This window comes from Salmo salar, chromosome 18, assembly GCF_965601325.2.
Source record: "Salmo salar chromosome 18, fSalSal1, whole genome shotgun sequence".
Classification (NCBI taxonomy): Eukaryota; Metazoa; Chordata; class Actinopteri; order Salmoniformes; family Salmonidae; genus Salmo; species Salmo salar.
Window position 1 is genome coordinate 78,685,794 of NC_138308.1, and position 22,997 is coordinate 78,708,790.

Here is a 22,997-nt window from a genome sequence, read left to right on the forward strand (position 1 = left end):
TGGAAAGGGCACTAGTAACCTTGAGTGAACAAACAAGATCATGGTTTGAAAAAATATATTTTATTAGGGGGGAGTGTACAGCTGTATAGACCAATTCAACTATTTTACAGTATAGGTTACAAAACATATGAATGCTTAATGAATTCTACTTTTCTAATTTACCAGGGGCCTAGAACTTCAAACATAGGGGTGCATTCACTAGGAACCCAACGGGCCGAAACAGAGGGGGACTCCGTAGCATTAACTTGTACAATAAGAAACAATTGTTTTCGTTGCTAAATGTTTCACTTTGGTGTACACTAATGAATACATCCCCCAAATCAATATGTACCTGCTGACTAAGACTTTGTCCATGCTTGCTTATGGATGGAATTACACTGAACAAAAATATAAACAACATGTGAAGTGTTGGTCCCACGTTTCATGAGCTGAAACAAAAATACCAAGACAGTTCCCATACACACACAAAAAAAAGGCTTATTTCTCAAAGTTTGGGCACAAATTTGATTACATCCCTGTTAGTGATAATTTCTCCTTTGCCAATATAATCCATGCACCTGACAGGTGTGGCATATCAAGGAGCTGATTAAACAGCATGATCATTACACAGGTACACCTTGTGCTGGGGAAAATAAAAGACCACTCTTAAAATGTGCAGATTTGTTACACAACACAATGCCACAGACGTCTCAAGTTGAGGGAGTGCGCAACTGGCATGCTGACTGCAGAAACGTCAACTAGAACTGTGGCCAGAGAACTGAATTTTAATTTCTCTACAATAAGCCGCCTCCAACATCGTTTAGAGAATTTGGCAGTATATCCAACCGGCCTCACAACCGCAGACCTTGTGTATGGCATCTTGTGGGTGAGCTGTTTGCTGATGTCAACGTTGTGAACAGTGTGCCCCATGGTTGCGGTGGGGTTATGGTATGGGCAGGCATAAGTCAGCGACAACGACCACAACTGCCTTTTATCTATGGCAATTTGAATGCAGAGAGAAACCGTGCCGAGCCCCTGAAGCCCATTGTCGTGCCATTCATCCAGTCATCACCTCATGTTTCAGCATGATAATTCACGGCTCCATGTCGCAAAGATCTGTACACAATTCCTGGATGCTGAAAATTTCCCAGTTCTTTCATGGCCTACATACTCAGACATGTCAACGATTGAGCATGTTTGGGATGCTCTGAAATCACGTGTACGACAGCGTGTTCCAGTTCCCGCCAATATCCAGCAACTTCGCACAGCCATTAAAGAGGAGTGGGACAACATTTCACAGGCCACTGCATGAGGCAAATGGTGGTCACACCACATACAGACTGGTTTTCTGATCCACGCCCCTACCTTTTTTTTAAGGTATCAGTAAACAACAGATGCATATCTGTTATTCCCAGTTATGTTAAATTCATAGATTAGGGCCTAATTAATTTAATTTGAGTGATTCCCTTATATGAACTGTTAAAAACTCAGTCAAATTGACGAAATTGTAGCATGTTACTTTATATTTTTGTTCAGTATATATTTAAAACAAATCTGAATCCTTCACAATGACGTAAAACATTTCCACAACCAACATCATGTTTACAGAGCATTCGGAAAGAGTTCAGACCCCTTGACTTTTTCCACATTCTGTTACATTACAGCCTTATTCTAAAATTGATGAAGTTTTCCCCCCTCAATCTACACACAAAACCCCATAAACGACAAAGCAAATACAGGTTTAGACATTTTTGCAAATGTATTACAAATAAAAACCAGAAATATCACAAGTATTTGCTCAGTACTTTGTTGATGCAACTTTGGAAGCGATTACAGCCTCGAGTCTTCTTGGGTATGACGCAACGAACTTGGCACCCCTGTATTTGGGGAGTTTCTCCCATTCTTGTCTGCAGATCCTCTCAAGCTCTGTAAGGTTGGATGGGGAGTGTCGCTGCACAGCTATTTTTAGGTCTCTCCAGAGATGTTCGATCGGGTTAAAAGACATTCAGAGACTTGTCCCAAAGCCACTCCTGCATTGTCTTGGCTGTGCACTTAGGGTTGTTGTCCTGTTGGAATGTGAACCTTCACCCCAGTCTAAGGTCCTGAGCACGTTTTCATCAAGGATCTCTGTACTTTGCTTTGTTTGTTTTTCCTTCGATCCTGACTAGTCTCCCAGTCCCTGCCGCTGAAAAACATTTTCCCCAGATCGGCGCCTCGACACAATCCTTTCTCGGAGCTCTACGGACAATTCCTTCAACCTCATGGCTTGGTTTTTGCTCTGACATGCACTCTCAAATGTGGGACCTTATAGACAGGTGTGTGCCTTTCCAAATCCTGTCCAATCAATTGAATTGACCACAGGTAGACTAATATCAAGTTGTAGGAACATCACGGATGATAAATGGAAACAGGATGCACCTGATCTCAATTGCGAATCTCATAGCAAAGGGTCTGAATACTTATGTAAATAAGGTATTCCTCTTTTTTATACATTTGCAAAACATTCCAAAAACCTGTTTTCGCTTGGTCATTATGGGGTATTGTGTGTAGATTGATAGAAAAAAATATATTTGATCCATTTTAGAATACGGCTACAACGTAACAAAATGTGAAAAAAAGTCAAGGGGTCAGAATACTTTCCGAATGCACTGTATGTTTAATGTGCAATCTGGGATAAAAATATATATTTTTAACTCCCCCCCAGCTGTTAACCAAACAAGTGGTGATGAGGCTTGAGAAATGTAGGCTAACCACTCAAATTCATAGACGGAGCGATTGATACAAGGACCGACCATCTAGGAGCTAAAAATTGCAGTTTTGAAGCTGCAGTTTGTTTACAAAGAATTGAGTAAAACAAGCTTATATTTGGGGCTCTGATGAACATATTTCTGGGTAGGGCAGTTGAAGGTCATGAGGCATTTAAGTTATATTCTTCAAGAATCAATGGCTAGGCCTATACATCATTAACTTAAGTCCCAAAATGTTGATGAATCCCAGATTGCCCCTTTAGATGTTTGGTTGACAATGCACGCAGCCCATATCTGATATTCTTTTCACTAAATTGGTCTTTTGACCAATCAGCTCAGCTCTGAAAATGATCTGATGTGAAAGTAACTGATGTGATTGGTCACAATTCGAATTAGTGTGGAAAATATATAACATTTGGGATGCCCGTCTAAACGCAGCCATATTGCTTTTTAGTTTTGGAAAGGAAGATCAAAAAAACAAAAACAAAAAACCTTACCTGTTCATGCCCGGCCTAAATCAAGCAAACAGAGGTAATTTGCCATTCTCCTGTACTAAATTTGAAAAGACCTTGACTCATGTGTACATAAATTCATCACGTTTAACTCTTAGTTTCATACAACCCACAACTGATCTTGATTCACATCTTACCTGGTTAAGTTACTGCAGGCTGTGCCAAGAACATCTCTCCAGAGATGCTCCAAGAGCAAGGGTGCTCAGAACACCATCATTCCAAGTGTAATATGTTGAGAACTGGGGACATGACAATGACAATCCAACCCATGACAACTAAATAAATTGATGGGCAGTGAAGGGGTTGATTTAGATAGTTCAATTGTGATTGAGCGCTTGAAGTTGAGGGGAGACATAAGTGATAACGTTATTTCACATTGGTAGAGGAAGATTCTTAATTTATCATCATCGGGCACAAAACCCCTTTCACATGATCACGATTCAATGATTAAAATGTAATGAGAAGCAACTGCCATCAAACCACTGATTGTGATAAGAATCTGCGATAAGATGTTAAGAGATCAAAAAAGTAAAAAATGATTATACAATTCAGTTTGTCCTTTGATGACAAAAAAAAAAGAACGTTATCCACTTGGGATAACTAGCTACCATAAGCAAATATTTTATCATTTACAAATTAACCAACTATTCAATTGTAGTGGTTTTATTATGCTGTTGTACATTGTCGTATAACTTCAGATTGAACAAGGAAACACAAGATGGTTCGTATTTAAGTCGATATACAGTCACGATTATTTGCTAATAGTAACATCCTAACGTGTTGATGCTTCCATTCATCAATTTAAGAAATGTGACTTATCAGCGAAAGTTTGTATCATGACACATTACAGGATATCAAGACTAAATATTGGAACGTATAATAAATACGCACGGCTCAAAGGCTTCTGGGAGCCAGAGATTAAAAAGGTAGCTAAAGCACAATACTAAAATAATACAAACCAAACAAGGCCAAAACAATACAAGTGTAATAAAAGTGTTTTCGATGACGAGAAGTCATGCATTACAATTTCTCCTGAGAATGAAATGCGCTCAGCCGCAGATGAACGCTGTGCGCATCAGGATACTGTGACGAGGACGCAAATCTTGTTGAAATAAATAAACCTGGAAAGAGGGCTACCCACACACAAGTCAACCGGCCATTACACCCGCAGCGAACACGTGTTTCATTTATAAACAATCTACATTCATCGTTCTATTCTCATCATCAGCAACTTGTGAGACACTTCAATCTAAATGGTCAAATTATTACTCTACATCAGTTCCTTACTTTTGCTAATACATGATTTATCTCAATCATTGCCTACACACCAGCAGTGCCAACGAGAGGATTAAGAATTACGATTTGTCGCAGAGTTCTCTTACACATGCTTTTTCCCCCAGTTAAAATATTTCACTGTTAATATGGAGGTTGAGCGAAGAGCGACTCTCTGACCATTCCTCTCAGAACTGAGGCATGAAGCCCGTCTAAAGAGCGCATCAAGTGACCTTGGACCCTCCATATAGAGGACAGGTACTACTTCACCTCCAATTTCCCATTAGAATGTTTGTAGCGCAGGCCTACTCTCACCTTGAGTCAAACGCCGGTGTACACGGGGGGCATGGGGGGAGGAGGGGCCCTCCGAATGGGACTGTGGTCCCTGGCGTAGTACGCAGACCGGGGAGGAGGGAGGCGGAGAAGCTCATATGAATCGAGCCCAGAGGTCATGAAACGCTCCCTGACCATGGAAGAGGGGGGCAGGGGTAAGGAGCCTACACGCCTCTCATCATAGGACATTATGCCACAAGGGGCAGGGCGAGCCCTGAATTTCTCATAGTAATCCACCACGGCATAGCTCTCCCTCTCACGCTCATAAGCACGCTCTGGGTAAGGGGATCGTCTAAGGAGAGGGGTGGTGGAGGGGGGGCAGGGTACCCGTGATGAGGGGGTGGGTGACGACCTCTTAGATAGCTAGGGGGTGGAGGATCATGCCTCTCCCTTGGCCAGTATCCCCCCCTTTGAGGTGGGGGGTAGTCTTCTTCCTCCTCGTACGTAAAAAATAATAAAAAATCTTACCCTGGAATTCAACGTTGTCTAATCCCTTGATGGCATCCATAGCCTCGTCGGAGTTGTCCATGTGCACAAACGCAAAGTTTTTAATAATAGCACATTCAGAGACTGTGCCATACTCCTCGAACAATGTGCAGAGTTCATCGCTGTTGCCTTTCTCCACGTTTGTCACGTGGAGTTTGATGGATCCCTGGTTCTTCCCGCGACTAGCCTCGACATTTATCGCCGTGCCATGCATCTTGTAGAGGTGCAGGCTGCTGATGGCTTTGGTGGCAGACTTACGGTCATCCATGTGGACGAAAGCAAAAATCTTGACGATAGCGCATTCTGTGACGGCCCCGTACTGGGAAAACAACGCCTGAATTTCATCCTTGTCTGCCTCCCGAGGGATGTTTCCAATGAAGATCTTGACCATCCTTGAAGCAGTGTTGTAGAAAGCCTGAGGTGAGAGGGGGAAAAGATCAATGATGAGACTGAGGCACAACCCCCCTCCCAGGGCCACTTACCACTTAATCAGACAATGTTGTTGGCCCATTTACTCAAAACCTCTAAAATTACTTAATGACTGACTGGATATGCATGTCAAACTTGACTAGATAGCTAGCTAACCATATTATGAAATAGCTAGCATGTACAAGTAAGTTAAAAAAATCTGACTAGCTAGCGAAGTAGTTTACATGACAAAGTGCAGTGCGCTTATGTCGGGCATCAAGTCAGCTAGCCATCTAGAATGCTAGCTAACCACTTTTGCCAGAAACCAGTTGTTTTCAAACTTCGAAAACACAGATGAGGTTATTTCAGCAACATGACAATGCCAAGGCAAACCAACTTTCATGCAACCAAAAACAAACATTCATAGAAATACAGGCTGACTACACCGCTCGCGTCGCGTGTGCAAGCATTGCAAAATAAATTTAGAAATCTATATTATTCAATTAATTAAGGCACCCACACCGCTCACTCGCACGAGCATCTGTGTTGCCAAGGGCTAAAATATAAGTCAGTTCTATTTGTGAAGCAGATCGAGCTGCATGTCCTACCTCTTCCATCTCCTCATTGGTTTATAGAAGCAGGTACCCACATGCCATCTCCTCATTGGTTATACCCACGTGGGTGACTGAAAGACGAACTGTGTTGTTGGTTGGTCTTCGTGGTGATACTATTAACCTCTCTGGGCCAGTGCGCTTGCGTCCCACCTACTCAACAGCCAGTGGAATCCCGTGGCGCGTTATTCAAATACCTTAGAAATGCTATTACTTCAATTTCTCAAACATATGACTATTTTACACCATTTTAAAGACAAGACTCTCGTTAATCTAACCACACTGTCCGATTTCAAAAAGGCTTTACAACGAAAGCAAAACATTAGATAATGTCAGCAGAGTACCCAGCCAGAAATAATCAGACACCCATTTTTCAAGCTAGCATATAATGTCACATAAACCCAAACCACAGCTAAATGCAGCACTAACCTTTGATGATCTTCATCAGATGACAATCCTAGGACATTATGTTATACAATACATGCATGTTTTGTTCAAACAAGTTCATATTTATATCAAAAACCAGCTTTTTACATTAGCATGTGACTAGCATGTGACTAGCATTCCCACCGAACACTTCCGGTGAATTTACTAAATTACCCACGATAAACGTTCACAAAAAACATAATTATTTTAAGAATTATAGATACAGAACTCCTTTGTGCACTCGCTATGTCCGATTTTAAAATAGATTTTCAGTGAAAGCACATTTTGCAATATTCTGAGTAGATAGCCCAGCCATCACAGGCTAGCTATTTTGACACCCACAAAGTGTGGTACTCACCAAACTCCGATTTACTATTAGAAAAGTTTGATTACCTTTGGTGTTCTTCGTCAGAATGCACTCCCAGGACTTCTACTTCAATAACAAATGTTGGTTTGGTCCCAAATAATCCATAGTTATATCCAAATAGCGGCGTTTTGTTCGTGCGTTCAAGACACTATCCGAAGGGTAAATAAGGGTGACGCGCCCGACGCGTTTTGTGACCAAGAAATTCTAAATATTCCATTACCGTACTTCGAAGCATGTCAACCGCTGTTTAAAATAAATTTTTATGCCATTTTTCTCGTAAAAAAGCGATAATATTCCGACCGGGAGTGGTTGTTTTCGTTCAAAGAGAGAGAAAGTAAACATGGTGTCAGCTCGGGCACGCATCTCCAGTCTCATTGTCCTCAGATCGACCACTTACAAAATGCGCTAAATGTTTTTCAGCCAGGGCCTGCAAAGCCACCATTCAGCTTTCTGGCGCCTTCTGAGAGCCTATGGGAGCGTTAGAAAATGTCACGTCATGCCAGAGATCCCGTTTTGGTTAGAGATGATCAAGAAGGCCATGAAATGGTCAGAGAGAGCGCTTCCTGTTTGGAATCTTCTCAGGTTTTGGCCTGCCAAATGAGTTCTGTTATACTCACAGACACCATTCAAACAGTTTTAGAAACTTTAGGGTGTTTTCTATCCAAATCAAACAATGATATGCATATTCTAGTTACTGGGCAGGAGTAGTAACCAGATTAAATCGGGTACGTTTTTTATCCGGCCGTGCAAATACTGCCCCCTATCCCCAACAGGTTAAAGTTTAGATGCCAATCGCCATATAGTCCAAAGAATAAAAAGCCTGGAAGGAGGAGAGATGACTAGAAACGATTCGGTTGACCGGTTTGTGTGTGGATTAATTGTCTGAGTAGAGGACCTTGTGCATTTCAGGAAAAATAACAACTCAATGTTTATATCCCAGGACAAATTAGCTAGCAACAGCAAGCTAGCTAAATAGGACAAATTGGCTAGCAAGTGCAAGCTAGCTAGCTAAATTGACATAAATGTTTAATGCTTTTCGACCTGTCCCCAAATTAATGTAATTGGTTCAGTTTGTTTTGATATTTTAACCTGCGTGTCGTGATCGCGTTTGGTGTGGGGGGAAAAAATAAATGTATTCACGCAGCCGGTTTGGGTTCCGTGTAAAGTAGCTAGCCAGTTATTCGCCACCTCAACAACACGCGTGTATACGTCCGAAAAGAGGCACTCCAAAAGCTTGTTACTGCAAAAACACTGAGAATATTCTTCAGTACGGGTAGAAATTCCATAAGGATAAACCTCGCGTCAATTTCAAATGTTTTAGTACAGCAGTTATTTAAAGATGTTATCGACCAGAAATATTGAATAGAACACTTACCTCAATCAATTAAAGTTAGCTACTTCACTTTCGTATAAAAAATGTCTACACCGTGTTCTAAAAAACGGAAAAACCCAGCCTGCTGAGATGCGTTATGCTAGCTGATTGGTTAGACAACCATTGTTCTTTGATTAGCCTGTGAATTGACCAATGACATTTTAAGTTGTTACAGCGTTACTAACACCAAGAGTAGGCACGTAATACAGTCATCAGTCACATGAACAAACAGTGAATAGCTTGAAACTGCCTAGGCAAGTTGAGGTTATTTATTAGCCTAGCTAGGTACATAATATTATGATTATGCTACTATTCGTACCAACTACTTCGAATGGTATGACTTATGATATTAGCTTGCCTGGTATACGTATTTTATTGTACACATATAGAGACATTTTTCTTCACTTTATTATCACCATGATCTGTAGAGCCAAGATTCGTTTTACTGCTTCAGGGTTTTGGCATGCTGATTACAGATGGCAATCGATGATTGACAATAGCTCCCCTTTCCCAGAACAGTTAATTTGGCATGCAATTTCATCACAGATAAGAAGCTAGTTGGTTTAATTGATACTGCGCCTTTGTCGACTGTACTCACACGGTCATAAAATAGCCCTATGAGCCTGCCTGTTACTGAAAATCGTAAGGAAGTTGTATAGAGCCTGCCAAGGTGAAAGCATAATCAGACGTTCCTTAAACATCGAACTATAACCGGATCATGACTAGGAGCAGTTCACTGCCACTGGTGGTGCTAATGTATGGTGCGGCTGGTTCTGTCTGACGTAATGATCACCCCCTTCCTGTTTTTTTTGTTCCTGCAGTATCCTCCGATACCCGTTATAGTTGACACAACACTTGGTGCGCCGATAGACAACAGTTGTACCGGTTCTAGTAAACAAAGCAAGTCAACCGTCGGAGACAGCCTACTGTATAATGTAGCCTGATCTTTCGAGACGCTACGAGCAAAATAAATAATCCTACAGTTTACCCAACTTTACAGGTAAGCTATAGCACGTTTGGAAGTGAACATTCAGAATAGTTTTGTTTGAACGAATGTCATGATATGTGATTCTCATTAAAATGTTAGACAAGCCTAGTATTGTTATTAGTGCTTAAGAAAAACATAAGCGTGGAAGATATTTGCAGATTATATATCTAGCATGTTCTTCACCTCTCTCTGATGACAATATAGACTTTGACTTTTGTGAAAAAGCAGTCTATCCAAAGCTGTTTCCCTGTCTATACTTGAAAAAGGCTACATTCATATCACAGTGGAATAACTTTAAACCAGTGAACGTTTTAGAGGAAATGCTGACAGGCTGAGGGTGTGGAATGATGCAATTCTGACACAATTCTAAGAACTAAAAATGTTAGAACAAATATCAAAACCACTTGAGATGTTGTACTGCTTTATGGAAACACCCTGAACATTCTTCCTATGGATTAGAGCAATGGAATTAAGTGTTTTTCATTCCATCACCCTCTGACATCCTCTATCTGAGCTGTTATTCTCTGTCTAGTAATGAGACTTATTTAGTGCCAGAATAACAAAAAGTAATCAATTTGAATATTCTTCTGTTTTTCTCTTAGACCAAGTGAACCTGAAAGTGAAAGACAACATCCCTTCAATTGCATCAGCCATCATAAGATCCATCATGGAAGTGTCTCACACGGTGGAAACAGAGGAGCTGATGACATGCCTCCAGATCCAGCTCTACCACCCCCAGCAGGCTTCCAGGGCTCTGTACCGCATGTTGCCTCTGGACACCAGACACAAGCTCCAGGCCGAGGACCCAGTAAGGCTGGGCCGGGATGCCCAGGCCTGCACCTTCGTGCTGGCCGACCCCCGTGTCTCCCGCAAGCAGCTGTCTTTGCAGGCCTACCGCACCTCCAACAGCTCGGACATGCTATTTTCTGTGCAGAACCTGAGCCAGAAGGGACGTGTGACTGTCAATGGGTTTGAGCTGGGGTTCCTGGAGAGGGCAGAGCTGCCGGGTAAGGCCCTGATCCGGTTCGGGGAATATGAGATGCTGATACGCCGTGAGAATGGAGAGGCGAAGGGGAGCTTTGAGGTGGAGTTTGGGGTGCTGGCAGTACCCCCTTCCAGAGAGATGGGCATGGTCGTGCCAAATATGGTGCCCGTCTTGGACACGGGCTCAGACCTTTCAACCAATGGCATCCCACCACTCATGAGCCAAGGGCCAATGGAGATGGATGAGACAATCATGTACCAATCAGGCAGTGCGCTTCTTTCATAAAATAGTTTTACTGCAATGACAGCCATATTGTTTTGATTATATTGTATTATTTTCTCTTTAACTAGAAGCAGTTTTCTTGAAAAATGCTGATGTTAAACATTCTGAAATCTTAAATCAAAATGTTGACTCTATATGGCGTCAAGCTATCAGTACCTCAAATGTTTTAATATTCTACCTTACAACCCACTCCTCAAGTATTATTCAGACTGTTACGTTATTTTATAAAATGTGAAACTAAAGCTTGTGAATATTACCCTTTTCCATGATACCCAAATAAGAGCAAGTATCAGAATTCAATGAAGGATGGGGTTAGGGTGAGGAAGGATAGTGTTTTGTAAATGTTGATAATAGTAAAACTGTTTTATTTGATTATCGTGTTACACATTGTATTAAAGGCTTTGGCAAGTACAAGTAACTAAAATTTAACCTGCGAGGAACCAAGGCACATTCTGAAAAACTGGCTATAACTGTATATGTTTTAGTCTATCTGCATGTGAGATGACCCCAATTTGCTTACATTGACCCCATCTGCCTCACTATTCTCACCTGTGACGCCTCAGATGGAGCACTAGGAGCTGTCCTCTCACAGCTGCAGAGTGGCATTGAGAGGCCCGTCGCCTTCGCCTCAAGAGCCCTGAGCCCCACTAAACAGTACTCTGTGGGTGAACGAGAAGCACTGGCCTGTGTCTGGGCGTGCGAAATGTGGCACCTCTACTTATATGGCCGGCTGTTCACGTTTCGAACCAACCACCAGTCCCTCACTACGCTACTGTCGGCATTTGGAACTGGCCACAAGCCACTTCAGGTTCAACAGATGGGCCGACTGCCTCAGACAGTATGACTATCAGCTGAAGTTCACTCCGGGGAGGGATAACGTGGTGGCAGACCTCCTCTCACGCTCCTCTGATCGTCTTGCCAGACGACAACGAAACAGAGCTCGTAGAAATACTCTACGCTCCCCTTCAGTCAGCCGTCTCACTGGAGGAGCTGAAGCAAGCATCGTAACAGGATCCCACACTTTAACAGGATCAACCTGTAAGACAGCATGTTTCACTTATCGCCAGTATCCAAAAACTTTGCACAGCCATTGAAGAGGAGTGGGACAACATTCCACAGGCCACAATCAACAGCCTGATCAACTATCTGAATGAGATGTGTAGAGCAAATGATGGTCAAACCAGATACTGACTGGTTTTCTGATTCATGTCCCTACTTTTTTATTATAGGTACAGTATCTTTGACCAACAGATGCATAACTGTATTCCCAGTCATGTGAAATCCATAGATTATGGCTTAATTTATTTATTTCAATTGACTCTTTTCCTTATATGAACTGTAACTCATTAAAATCTTTGAAATTGTTGCATGTTTTTGTTCTCTGTGATTTCACTTCACAGAGACAATGAGTTCTTCAAGTTTAGCACTATATCCACACATATTTGAAGTATCTGAATAATGATGAGTATGATGATGGTGAAGGGGGTGATTGAATTTACAATATACAACTGGGGTTGGCAACTAGGTTTGGATGCCATGAAAAAATAAAATGAAATATAGGCCTTCAGGCTAGCCTACTCCAGTGACATGAAATAGGGTATATACTTTATTTTTTATACAAACCTTATCTCGTGGTTCTCAGTCAAGCGAAATGATACAATGGAAAATGCATCACTTGTGCACCATTGCGCTCTGAAGAGTAAACAAGGATACAACCAGTGGCGACCTGTCATTCAGGTATGAGCCCAACCTGTTTAGCCCCATCATGCTTCACAGTAGGGATGGTGTTAGACAGGTGAGGAGCTGTGCCTGGTTTTCTCCAGACATAGCGCTTTACATTCAGGCCACAGAGTTCAATTTTAGTCAATCAGACCATTATCTGTTGTCTTATGCGCTGTCTTTCATGTGCCTTTTTGCAAACTCCAGGCATGCTGTCATGTGCCTTTTTCTCAAGAGTGGCTTCTGTCTGGCCACTCTCCCATAAAGCCCAGATTGGTTTAGTGCTGTAGAAACTTGTCCTTCTGGCAGGTTCTCCCATCTCAGCCAAGTAACTCTTTAATTTTTTCTGTCAGAGTGGTCATTGGGTTCTTGGTCACCTCCCTGACCAAGGTCCTTCTTGCCCGGTTGCTCAGTTTGGTCGGACGGCCAGCTCTAGGCAGAGTCTGGTAGGTTCCGTATTTTTTCAATTTCCCAATAATGTCTCGTATGACCGAAAATAACTTCTGGACATCAGGACTGTAACTACTCACCACGGACTGGCAGAATCCTTTTTTTCCTTAAAACGAGTCTGACGAGGCCGATGCAAACGATATACTGCTTTCTCGGGAACAAGCCCAGATCCCCGTGAAGACGCGGAGAAAAAGGGGCCGACTGCCTTCTGAGAATTCATAGGCGATCGAATAAACCCCCACTTCCTTCCCTTCTGCTAGCAAACGTGAAATCTTTGGACAATAAAATAGATGACCTACGCAAAAGATTAAACTACCAACAGGACATTCAAAACTGTAATATCTTATGCTTCACGGAGACGTTGCTGAACGACGACACTATCAACATACAGCTGGCTGGTTATACGCTGCACCGGCAGGATAGAACAGTTGCGTCTGGTAAGACAAGGGGCGGCGGACTATGCATTTTTGTAAATAACAGCTGGTGCACGATATCTAAGGTAGTCTCGAGCTATTGCTCGCCTGAGGTAGAGTATCTCATGATAAACTGTAGACCACACTACTTACATAGAGTTTTCCTCTGTATTTTTCGTAGCTGTTTACATACCACCACAGTCAGAGGCTGGCACTAAGACAGCATTCAATGAGCTGTATTCTGCCATAAGCAAACAAGAAAAAGCTCACCCAGAGGCGGTGCTCCTAGTAGTCAGGGACTTTAATGCAGGGAAACTTAAATCCGTTTTACCAAATTTCTATCAGCATGTTAAATGTGCAACCAGAGGAGAAAAAAAAACTGGACCACCTTTACTCCACACACAGAAACGCATACAAAGCTCGCCCACCCTTTGGCAAATCTGACCATAATTCTATCCTCCTGATTCCTGCATACAAGCAAAAATTAAAGCAGTGACTAGATCAATAAAAAAAGTGGTCAGATGAAGCAGATGCTAAGCTACAGGACGGTTTTGCTAGTACAGACTGGAATATGTTCCGGGATTCCGCTGATGGCATTGAGGAGTACACCACATCAGTCATTGGCTTCATCAATAAGTGCATCAATGACATCATCCCCACAGTGACCATGCGTACATACCCCAACCAGAAGCCATGGATTACAGGCAACCTCCACACTGAGCTAAAGGCTAGAGCTGCCGCTTTCAAGGAGCGGGACTCTAAGCCAGAAGCTTAAAAGAAATCCCGCTATGCCCTCCGACCAACCATCAAACAGGCAAAGCGTCAATACAAGACTAAGATGAATCGTACAACACCAGCTCTGATGCTCGTTGGATGTGGCAGGGCTTGCAAACCATTACAGACTACAAAGGGAAGCACAGCCGAGAGCTGCCCAGTGACAGAAGCCTACCAGACGAGCTAAACTACTTCTATGCTTGCTTCGAGGCAAATAACACTGAAACATGCATGAGAGCACCAGTTGTTCTGGAAGATTGTGTGATCACTCTCTCCGCAGCTGATTTGAGAAAGACCTTTAAACAGGTCAACATTCACAAGGCTGTAGGGCCAGACAGATTACCAGGACGTGCACTGCAAGCATGCGCTGACCAACTGGCAAGTGTCTTCACTGACATTTTCAACCTCTCCCTGTCCAAGTCTGTAATACCAACTTGTTTTAGGCAGACCACCATTGTCCCTGTGTCCAAGAACACTAAGGTTACCTGCCTGAATGACTACCGACCTGTAGCACTCACATCTTTAGCCATGAAGTGCATTGAAAGGCTGGTCATGGCTCACATCAACACCATTATCCCAGAAACCCTAGATCTACTCCAATTTGCATACTGCCCCAACAGATCCACACATAATGCAATCTCTATTTCACTCCACACTGCCCTTTCCCACCAGGACAAAAGGAACACCTATGTGAGAACTGGATCCTGGACTTCCAGATGGGCCGCCCCCAGGTGGTAAGGGTAGGTAACAACACATACGCCATGCTGATCCTCAACACAGGCGCCCCTCAGGGGTGCGTGCTCAGTCCCCTCCTGTACTCCCTGCTCATTCATGACTGCACGGCCAGGCACGACTCCAACACCATCATTAAGTTTTCTGATGACACAACAGTGGTAGGCCTGATCACCGAACAATGACGAGACAGCCTATAGGGAGGTCTGAGACCTGGGCGTGTGGTGCCAGGACAACAACCTCTCTCTCAATGTGATCAAGACAAAGGAGATGATTGTGGAGTACAGGAAAAAGAGGGCTGAGCACTCCCCCATTCTCATCGACGGGGTTGCAGTGGAGCAGTTTGAGAGCTTCCTTGGTGGCCCCCACATTGATTCTGTACCGCTACCCCCCCGTATATAGTCTCGCTATTGTTATTTTACTGCTGCTCTTAATTACTTTTTACTTTTATTTGTTATCCGTATTTTTTTAAACTGCATTGTTAGTTAGGGGCTCGTAAGTAAGCATTTCACTGTATTTCACCGAATACCTGTTGTATTCGGTGCATGTGACTAATAAAATTTGATTTGATTTAGTGGAGACCACTGTGCTCTTGGAAACTTTCAACACTAGAAATTGTTTTATACCCTTCCCCAGAAATATCTTGTAGATCTACGGACAATTCCTTGGACACCTTGGTATAGTTTCTGCTCAGATCTTCACTGTCAACTGTGAGACCTTATATAGACAGGTTTTTCTTTGTACATGATGTCAAACAATTGTAATGGCCACAGGTGGACTCCAATCATTAATCAAGTTGTAATGATATCTCAAAGATGATCAAAGGATGTTTTCTCTCAGTCATTATGGGCCATTGTGTGTAGATGGATGAGAAAAAAAAATCTATTTAATCCATTTTGAATTCAGGCTGTAACACAAAATGTGGAATAAGTCAAGGTGTGTGAATACTTCCTGAAGGCACTGTATATAGTGTTGACAGTGTACATTTTCCTTTTCTTCATTTTTGGGCGCTTTTCCGGTGTATTGCTCTCTTTTTGAGAGTAAGGGTTCCTTACTCTTGTTTTTCTACTAGAACAAAACTAGAACATTATTTAATATTTTCTGTTCTATCTGATATATCATCTAGTGGCCCTATCAGGTACTTTAGATTACCACAGGTATCTGTCATTATCTCTGGCTCACTGTGTGGCCTTATATGTCCCACTGTTGTTTGTGGCGATATGCACTGATGAAGGTCGACTGACCAAAAGCTCAGCCACAATGAAAGAAATTTGCATCTGACTGGAAGTATCCTGAGACTTTTTCCTGTTTCTCCAGTTTTTCCTTTGGCCTCCAGCACCTTCACTAATACTTTCTGGCTATTATCTAATGAATTCTGCTAACAGTTTTTATAATCTTTTTAAATAGACACGTTTTAGATGACTTTTTATTGGGTAAGGGTGGGATCATTGTGGTGGTTTTGAGAAGCACATACCATCCTGTGCCACAGTGCCTTTAGAATGTATTCACACCCCTTGGCTTTTTCCACATTTTGTTTTTAACTGCCTGAATTTAAAATTGAATAAAATGTAGATGTTTTTGTCACTGGCCTACACACAGTTCCCCATAATGTCAGTTGATTTATGTTTTTTAAATGTTTACAAATTCATTAAAAATGAAAAGCTGAAATATCTTGAGTGAATAAGTATTTAACCCCATTGTTATCGCAAACAAATAAGTTCAGGAGTATAAAATGTGATTAACAAGTCACAATAAGTTGCATGGACTCGCACAATAATAGTGTTTAACATGAATTTTGAATGACTACCTCATCTCTGTACCGGACACATAACATTATCTGTAAGGTCCCTGAGTCGAGCAGTGAATTTCAAACACAGATTCAACCACAAAGACCAGAGAGGTTTTCAAATGTCTCGCAAAGGGCACCTATTGGTAGATGGGTAAAAAAAAAAGAAGCAGATAATGAATGTCCCTTTGAGCACGGTGGAGTTATTAATTACATTTTGGATGGTGTATCAATACACCCAGTCACTACAAAGATACAGGCATCCTTCCTAACTCAGTTGCCAGAAAGGAAGCAAACCTAACCCATGAGGCCAATAGTGACTTTAAAACAGTTGATGGATCAACATTGTAGTTACTCCATAATAATAACCTAACTGACAGAGTGAAAAGGAAGCCTGTACAAAATAAAAAAAATATTCCAAAACGTGCATTAGTGAATTAATACAACAAAAAATGTGGCAAATCAATTAACTTTTTATCCTAAATAGTCGTGTTTGGGGCAAATCCAATACAACACATTACTGAGTACCACTCTCCATATTTGAGCATAGTGGTGGCTGCATCATGTTATGGGTATGCTTGTAATTGTTAAGGACTGGGGAGTTTTTCAGGATAAAAAGTAACTGAAGCTAAGCACAGGCAAAATCCTAGAAGAAAACCTGGTTCAGTCTGTTTTCAACCAGACACTGGGAGATTAATTAACCTTTCAGCAGGACAGTAACCTAAAACAAGGCCAAATTTACACTGGGGTGGCCGAGTTACAATTGTGACCTAAATCTGCTTGAAAATCTATGGCAAGACCTGAAAATGGTTGTCTAGCAATGATCAACATCCAAATTGACAGAGCTTGGAGAATTTTGAAAAGAATAATGGGTAAATGTTGCAAAATCCAGATGTGGAAAGTTCTTAGACTTACCCAGAAAGAGTCACAGCAGTTATCACTGCCAAATGTGATTTTAACATGTATAGATAAGTATTCTACCCTGTGAGACTAATCAAGATATTAGGGTTTTCTTTTTCAAATGTTAAAATATTCTGTCCAAGTGGAAGAAAATTGTAAGTAAATTGACGAAAGTCATTCATTTCAATCCCAATTTGTAACATCAAAAAGAAAAAGGGGTGTGAATACTTGCTGAAGGCACCGTATGCCTAGACTTCTTTGATCTGTATGTACACCAACTACCCAGCATAGGGCAGTAGGCTTCCACAAAAGGAACAGCCACACCCAAATGACCTCATCACCAGTCATATGATGGCTATATGTGGGTTTATAGAAAGAGTTAATCTACCCAACAGAATTTATATGTGATCTGCAGTCTCACGTGCACGGTCAGCTCCAGGCATAGTCAGTTACTTAGGGGCCCCAGCAGCTAGGAACTGTCAGGGTCTCAATTTACTGATGAGCATTAAGAATACACAAGGTATATATTCAAACATTTTTGTGGATCAGTCACTCAATTAGCCATGTCTGCTAACAATTAGTCTAGCTAGTGATCTAAACTTGTAATCATGGCCAAAATACTGATCGGGCACATGCCCAGGGGCCCTGACCTCCAGGGGGCCCCTCATTGATTTTATTAGTTGCTCTCACTCAGATAACATGGCAAAATGTGTAGAACTACAGAAAACTCTTTAAAACTAACATTTTCTCTAAGCCCCATGCCAAAATGTGTAATATAGCAGGAAATTAACATTAAAAACATACAATCTCCACCCCAAAGAAAGATGGCCACTAGGTGCCCCCCCCCAACCAAATCTGTTACAATACCCAAAAGGCTAGAGCCAGCCTTCCAACATTACATGTCCTTCCCAAACAAGGTTTTTGTATACTATCAACCCAGAGAGAACAAACAAGATCAGTTTGAAATATTTTATTAGGAAATGACACAGTAAGACAGTCGGGGGACTCTTAAAACCAAGTATTTCAGTAGTACAGCTATACAAACCAATACAACCATTTACAGTATAGGTTACAATACATATGAAAGCTTAATGAATTCTACTTTTCTAACTTACCAGGGGACTAGAACTTTAGACATAGGGGTGCATTCACCAGGAACCAAACGGGCCGAAACAGAGGACTCAGTGGTATTAACTTGTCCATTAAGAAATGCTTGTTTTCACAGCAAAATGTACCTGCTGACCCTAAGACTGCATCCCTACTTGCTTATGGACGGAATTATCTATAAAATAAATCTGCACCTGACAATATTTCCACAACCAAGATCATGTTTATATTTAAAAGGGCAATCTGGTATTCAAACAAAGACCCAGCCACTTGTTTGGTTAAGAGCTGAGGCTGGAGAACTGTAGATGACTAACCACTCTGAAATTCATAGACTGAGCTTTTGATACATGGACTGACCATCTATGAGCTCAAAATGATAGTTTTGACCATGTTTTAAAGCTAGTTTGTTTACAATTAGATTAAACAATGGAGTAGCAGGTTTATATTTGGAGCTCTGATGAACTTGTGTTTTTAGGTGTGACAGTTAAATGTCATCAGGCATATAAGTTCTATTCTTCAAGATTCAATGGTTAAGCCTATATCTAAATAAAAAAATCCCAAAATGTTGCAGAATCCGAGACTGCCCCTTTAAAAAGACATTAGGCTGCATTTATACAGGCAGCACAATCATTGTTTACCAATTAGTGAAAAAAATATAAGAATTGGGCTGCCTGTCTAAACACAGCCATATAGATTTTTAGTATGGAAAGGATTAGCATTTATATTACCTGTCCGTGCCAAGCAGAGACGTGTCATTTTCCTGACTCCTGTGTACCTAAATTAATCACATCTTTAACCCCAAGTTTCATACAACTGATCCCAACTCCCATCTTACCTGGTTAGGTTCCTGCAGGCAGTGCCAAGAACATCTCTCCAGAGATGCATCCAGAGTGAGTGTATTATGGTGAGAACTGGGGATATGGCAATAAAGCCCTATCAATCAAACCCATGACACTGAAAAAAATGTATGGGCCAGTGAAGGGGCAGATCGGTATAGTTCAATTGTGATTGAGCGCTTGAAGTCGAGGGGACACAGAGATAACGTTATGACATTTTATCATTATCAAGCATTTATCCCCCTTCAAAATGATTAAAGTATATTGAGAAGCAACTGATCATCCGCCATTGAATCATAAGATAAAGAATCTGCGATATGATTTAACAAGAGAACAAAAAAAATATCAAAATGCCTATACAATTCAGTTTTATTAAAATCAAGTCCTGATTACAAATAAGAACGTTATCCTCCTTAGTGTAACTCGCTACATTCAGCAAATATTTGTCCAACTAACAAATTAACCAACTAGTCCATCGTAGTGGTTTATTATGCTGTTGTACATTGTCGCAGAGCGCTACCTTTTCATAATCCATAACTTGGCATAATTTCAGACGATAGATTGAACAACCATGCTGGTTTAAATTTAAAAGGAAACACGTTTTCATATTCAAATCACGATTATTAACATCCTTTTCGTAATAACGTGTTGCAGCTTTCAATCATTAAATTTCAGAAATTAGAGTTTAGAGCAAAAAGTTTGTATCATGACACGTTACAGTATATCAAGAGGACAAAATAATGTTAACGTAAAATAAAAACGCACAACTAAATGGCTTCTGGGAGCCTGAGACTAAAAACCTAGCTAAAGCACAATACTAAAACAATGCCAAAAATAAAAAAAAAGAGGAAACAATACAAGTGTAATAAAAGGGTTTTAAATGACGAGAGGTCATGCATTACAATTCCTCCTGAGAACGAAACGCGCTCAGCCACAGACGAGGGGGGTAAATTGCTGTGTGCATCAGGAGACGACGACGAGGACGCAGATCTTGTTGAAATATTTAAACCTGGAAAGAGAGCAAACCACACACACACACGTCAACCGCCCATTACACCCGCAGCGAACACGTGTTTCATTTATAAACAATCTACATTCATCGTTCCATTCTCATCAGCAACTTCAATCTACACGTCAATCTAATTGGTCAAATGAATACTCTACATCAGTTCCTCCACTTTTATCAATACATGATTTATATTTAGCTCAATCATTGCTTATATACCAACGAGAAGAATTACGATTTTTCGCAGAGCTCTTACACATGCCTTTTCTCTCAGTTCAAGCATTTCACAGTTAATATGGAGGTTTAGCGAAGAGCGATTGTCAGACCATTCCTCTCAGAACTGAGGCATGAAGCCCATCTAAAGAGCGCATCAAGTGACCTTGGACCCTCCATATAGAGGACAGGTACTACTTCACCTCCCATTAGAATGTTTGTAGCGCAGGCCTATTCTCACCTTGAGTCAAACGCCGGTGTACGCCGCTTAGTAATAGCGAGCCGCTGGCGGCGGAGGCAACCTGTCGGCGTAGGGGTCCCTGGTACGGGGTAGGTTGTACATCGCGGGCCGAGAGATGGGGGAGAGTCGGGAACGCTCATAGGAGTAACCGTTACCGGCAGGGGGCATGGGGGGAGGAGGGGCCCTCCGAATGGGACTGCGGTCCCTGGCGTAGTACGCAGAGGGGGGAGGAGGGAGGGGGCGACGCTCATATGGATCGAGGCCGGAGGTCATGAAACGCTCCCTGACCATGGAAGAGGGGGGCGGGGGAGGAGGGGGTAAGGAGCCTACACGCCTCTCATCATAGGACATTATGCCATAAGGGGCAGGACGAGCCCTGTATTTCTCATAGTAATCCACCACGGCATAGCTCTGCCTCTCGCGCTCATAAGCACGCTCTGGGTATGGGGCCCGTCTAGGGGGAGGGGGTGGTGGAGGGGGGACAGGGTACCCGTGATGAGGGGGTGGGTGACGACCTCTTAAATAGCTGGGGGGTGGAGGATCATGCCTCTCCCCGGGGTAGCCACGGGGGGGCCAGTATCCCCCCCTCTCAGGTGGGGGTGGGGGGTAGTCCTCTTCCTCCTCGTACCTGGGACGGCTCTTGGATATCTGAACATGGATACGTTTCCCTATTAAGGAAAGAAATGCCAAAGAACATGATTAGGTGGAAGACCAGTAGTAACCACATTTCTAAATGTGTAACCTTCTCAAAGAGCATAACCCTTTAACAAAAATCTTACCCTGGAATTCGACGTTGTCTAATCCCTTGATGGCATCCATAGCCTCATCAGAGTTGTCCATGTGTACAAACGCAAAGTTTTTGACAATAGCACATTCAGAAACTGTGCCATACTCTTCGAACAGAGTGCGGAGCTCATCATCGTTGCCTTTCTCCACGTTTGTCACGTGAAGTTTGACTGATCCCTGGTTCTTCCCGCGACTAGCCTCGACATTTATCGCCGTGCCATGCAGCTTGTAGAGGTGCAGGCTGCGGATGGCTTTGGTGGCAGACTTACGGTCATCCATGTGGACAAAAGCAAAATTCTTGACGATGGCGCATTCTGTGACGGCACCGTACTGGGAGAACAACGCCTGAATTTCATCCTTGTCTGCCTCCCGAGGGAGGTTCCCAATGAAGATCTTGACCATCCTTGAATCAGTGTTGTAGAAAGCCTGATGTGAGGGGGGAAAACTCAATGAGACTATGCGAACCAGCGAGATTATCATGTAAACCAAGTACAGTGGTGTACTTGTTATCGGCATCAAGCATGGGGGCTAGTATTCGAGTAGAACGTTAGCTAACCACTTTCGACAGAAACCGGTTGTTTTAAAACTTCGATACGTTTATTTCAGCAACATGATCATGTCCAAATTTTATATAATCAAAAATGAAAATTAATAGAAAACTGCGTCGAATATTGTAAATCTCGTTGTCTAGCTACGTTACCTAGCTAAAGTAGCTAATTTAGCTAGCTTGCCACCCCAACACGCGCGTACCCGTTCGAAGAAACGGTACTCAAAATATTTTATTGCAAAAACAGAATATTCCTCAATAAGGGTAGACAGAGTTCATACCTCGCGTCAATTTCAAATGTTTTAGCAGTAGCTATTTATTTTCTATTGACCAAGAAAGATTGAATGGAACGCTTACCTCAGTTAGCTGCTTCACGGTCGTGAAAAAAATGGCTACACCGGTGTGCTAAAGAAGCGCGCCTACGGAGACGCGTTAACACAGCTGATTGGTTAGACAACCGTTGTTCATTGATTAGCCTGGGAATGGACCAATGGAACAACTTCTACGTTTAATCAAGTAATTCAGACCACCAATGAAACTTCAAGTTGTTAGTGTAACCAACACACCATGAGTAGGCAAGCGATACCGACCACCTGTCTGTAACATGAATTAGTTAGCTACAATGTAACAAACTAAATAGCTTGTAGGGTCGTTTATTATCCTAGCTAGGTACATATGATTATACTACTATTCGAACCAACTAATTCAAAACGTATGAC

At 42.1% G+C, this 22,997-nt stretch overlaps 2 protein-coding genes and 1 pseudogene across 5 annotated transcripts in view; 1 reads left to right on the top strand and 2 right to left on the bottom strand.

Annotated features, from left to right (window-relative positions):
* LOC106577684 (RNA-binding protein 4.1) overlaps positions 1–22,756 on the bottom strand; it is a 32,999-nt gene extending 10,243 nt beyond the window's left edge. The window contains exons 1-4 of one of the 2 annotated variants that reach the window (XM_082965169.1): positions 22,636–22,756; positions 21,725–22,157; positions 20,946–21,613; positions 19,837–20,494 (exon numbers count right to left, since the gene is read on the bottom strand). In XM_082965169.1, coding sequence (XP_082821295.1) covers positions 20,973–21,613; positions 21,725–22,133 — 1,050 coding nt within the window. In that variant the 5' untranslated portion in view covers positions 22,134–22,157; positions 22,636–22,756 and the 3' untranslated portion in view covers positions 19,837–20,494; positions 20,946–20,972. Of the gene's footprint in view, positions 1–19,836; positions 20,495–20,945; positions 21,614–21,724; positions 22,158–22,635 lie in introns of those variants that run through there. The other variant, XM_082965170.1, reaches the window with a different exon arrangement.
* On the top strand, positions 1,986–12,134 carry tifa (TRAF interacting protein with forkhead associated domain). 2 transcript variants are annotated; one of them, XM_082965171.1, is made up of 2 exons: positions 1,986–2,294; positions 10,104–12,134. In XM_082965171.1, exon 2 carries the CDS (start codon positions 10,169–10,171, stop codon positions 10,769–10,771), a length of 603 nt encoding a protein of 200 aa, XP_082821297.1. In that variant the 5' UTR covers positions 1,986–2,294; positions 10,104–10,168; the 3' UTR covers positions 10,772–12,134. The 2 variants fall into 2 exon arrangements, with proteins under 2 accessions (XP_082821297.1, XP_014011485.1); XM_014156010.3 differs by lacking the exon at positions 1,986–2,294 and adding an exon at positions 9,059–9,513.
* On the bottom strand, positions 3,886–8,825 carry LOC106577686 (RNA-binding protein 4B-like; annotated as a pseudogene). The gene is made up of 2 exons (XR_014381410.1): positions 8,517–8,825; positions 3,886–5,744 (listed from the first exon to the last, which is right to left on the bottom strand). The product of XR_014381410.1 is annotated as an RNA-binding protein 4B-like (transcript).
* Positions 22,757–22,997: the final 241 nt, after the last annotated feature.

Bases quoted from the DNA above. Each gene is read 5' to 3' on its own strand.
- tifa (XM_082965171.1), top strand. From the start codon at position 10,169: ATGGAAGTGTCTCACACGGTGGAAACAGAGGAGCTGATGACATGCCTC.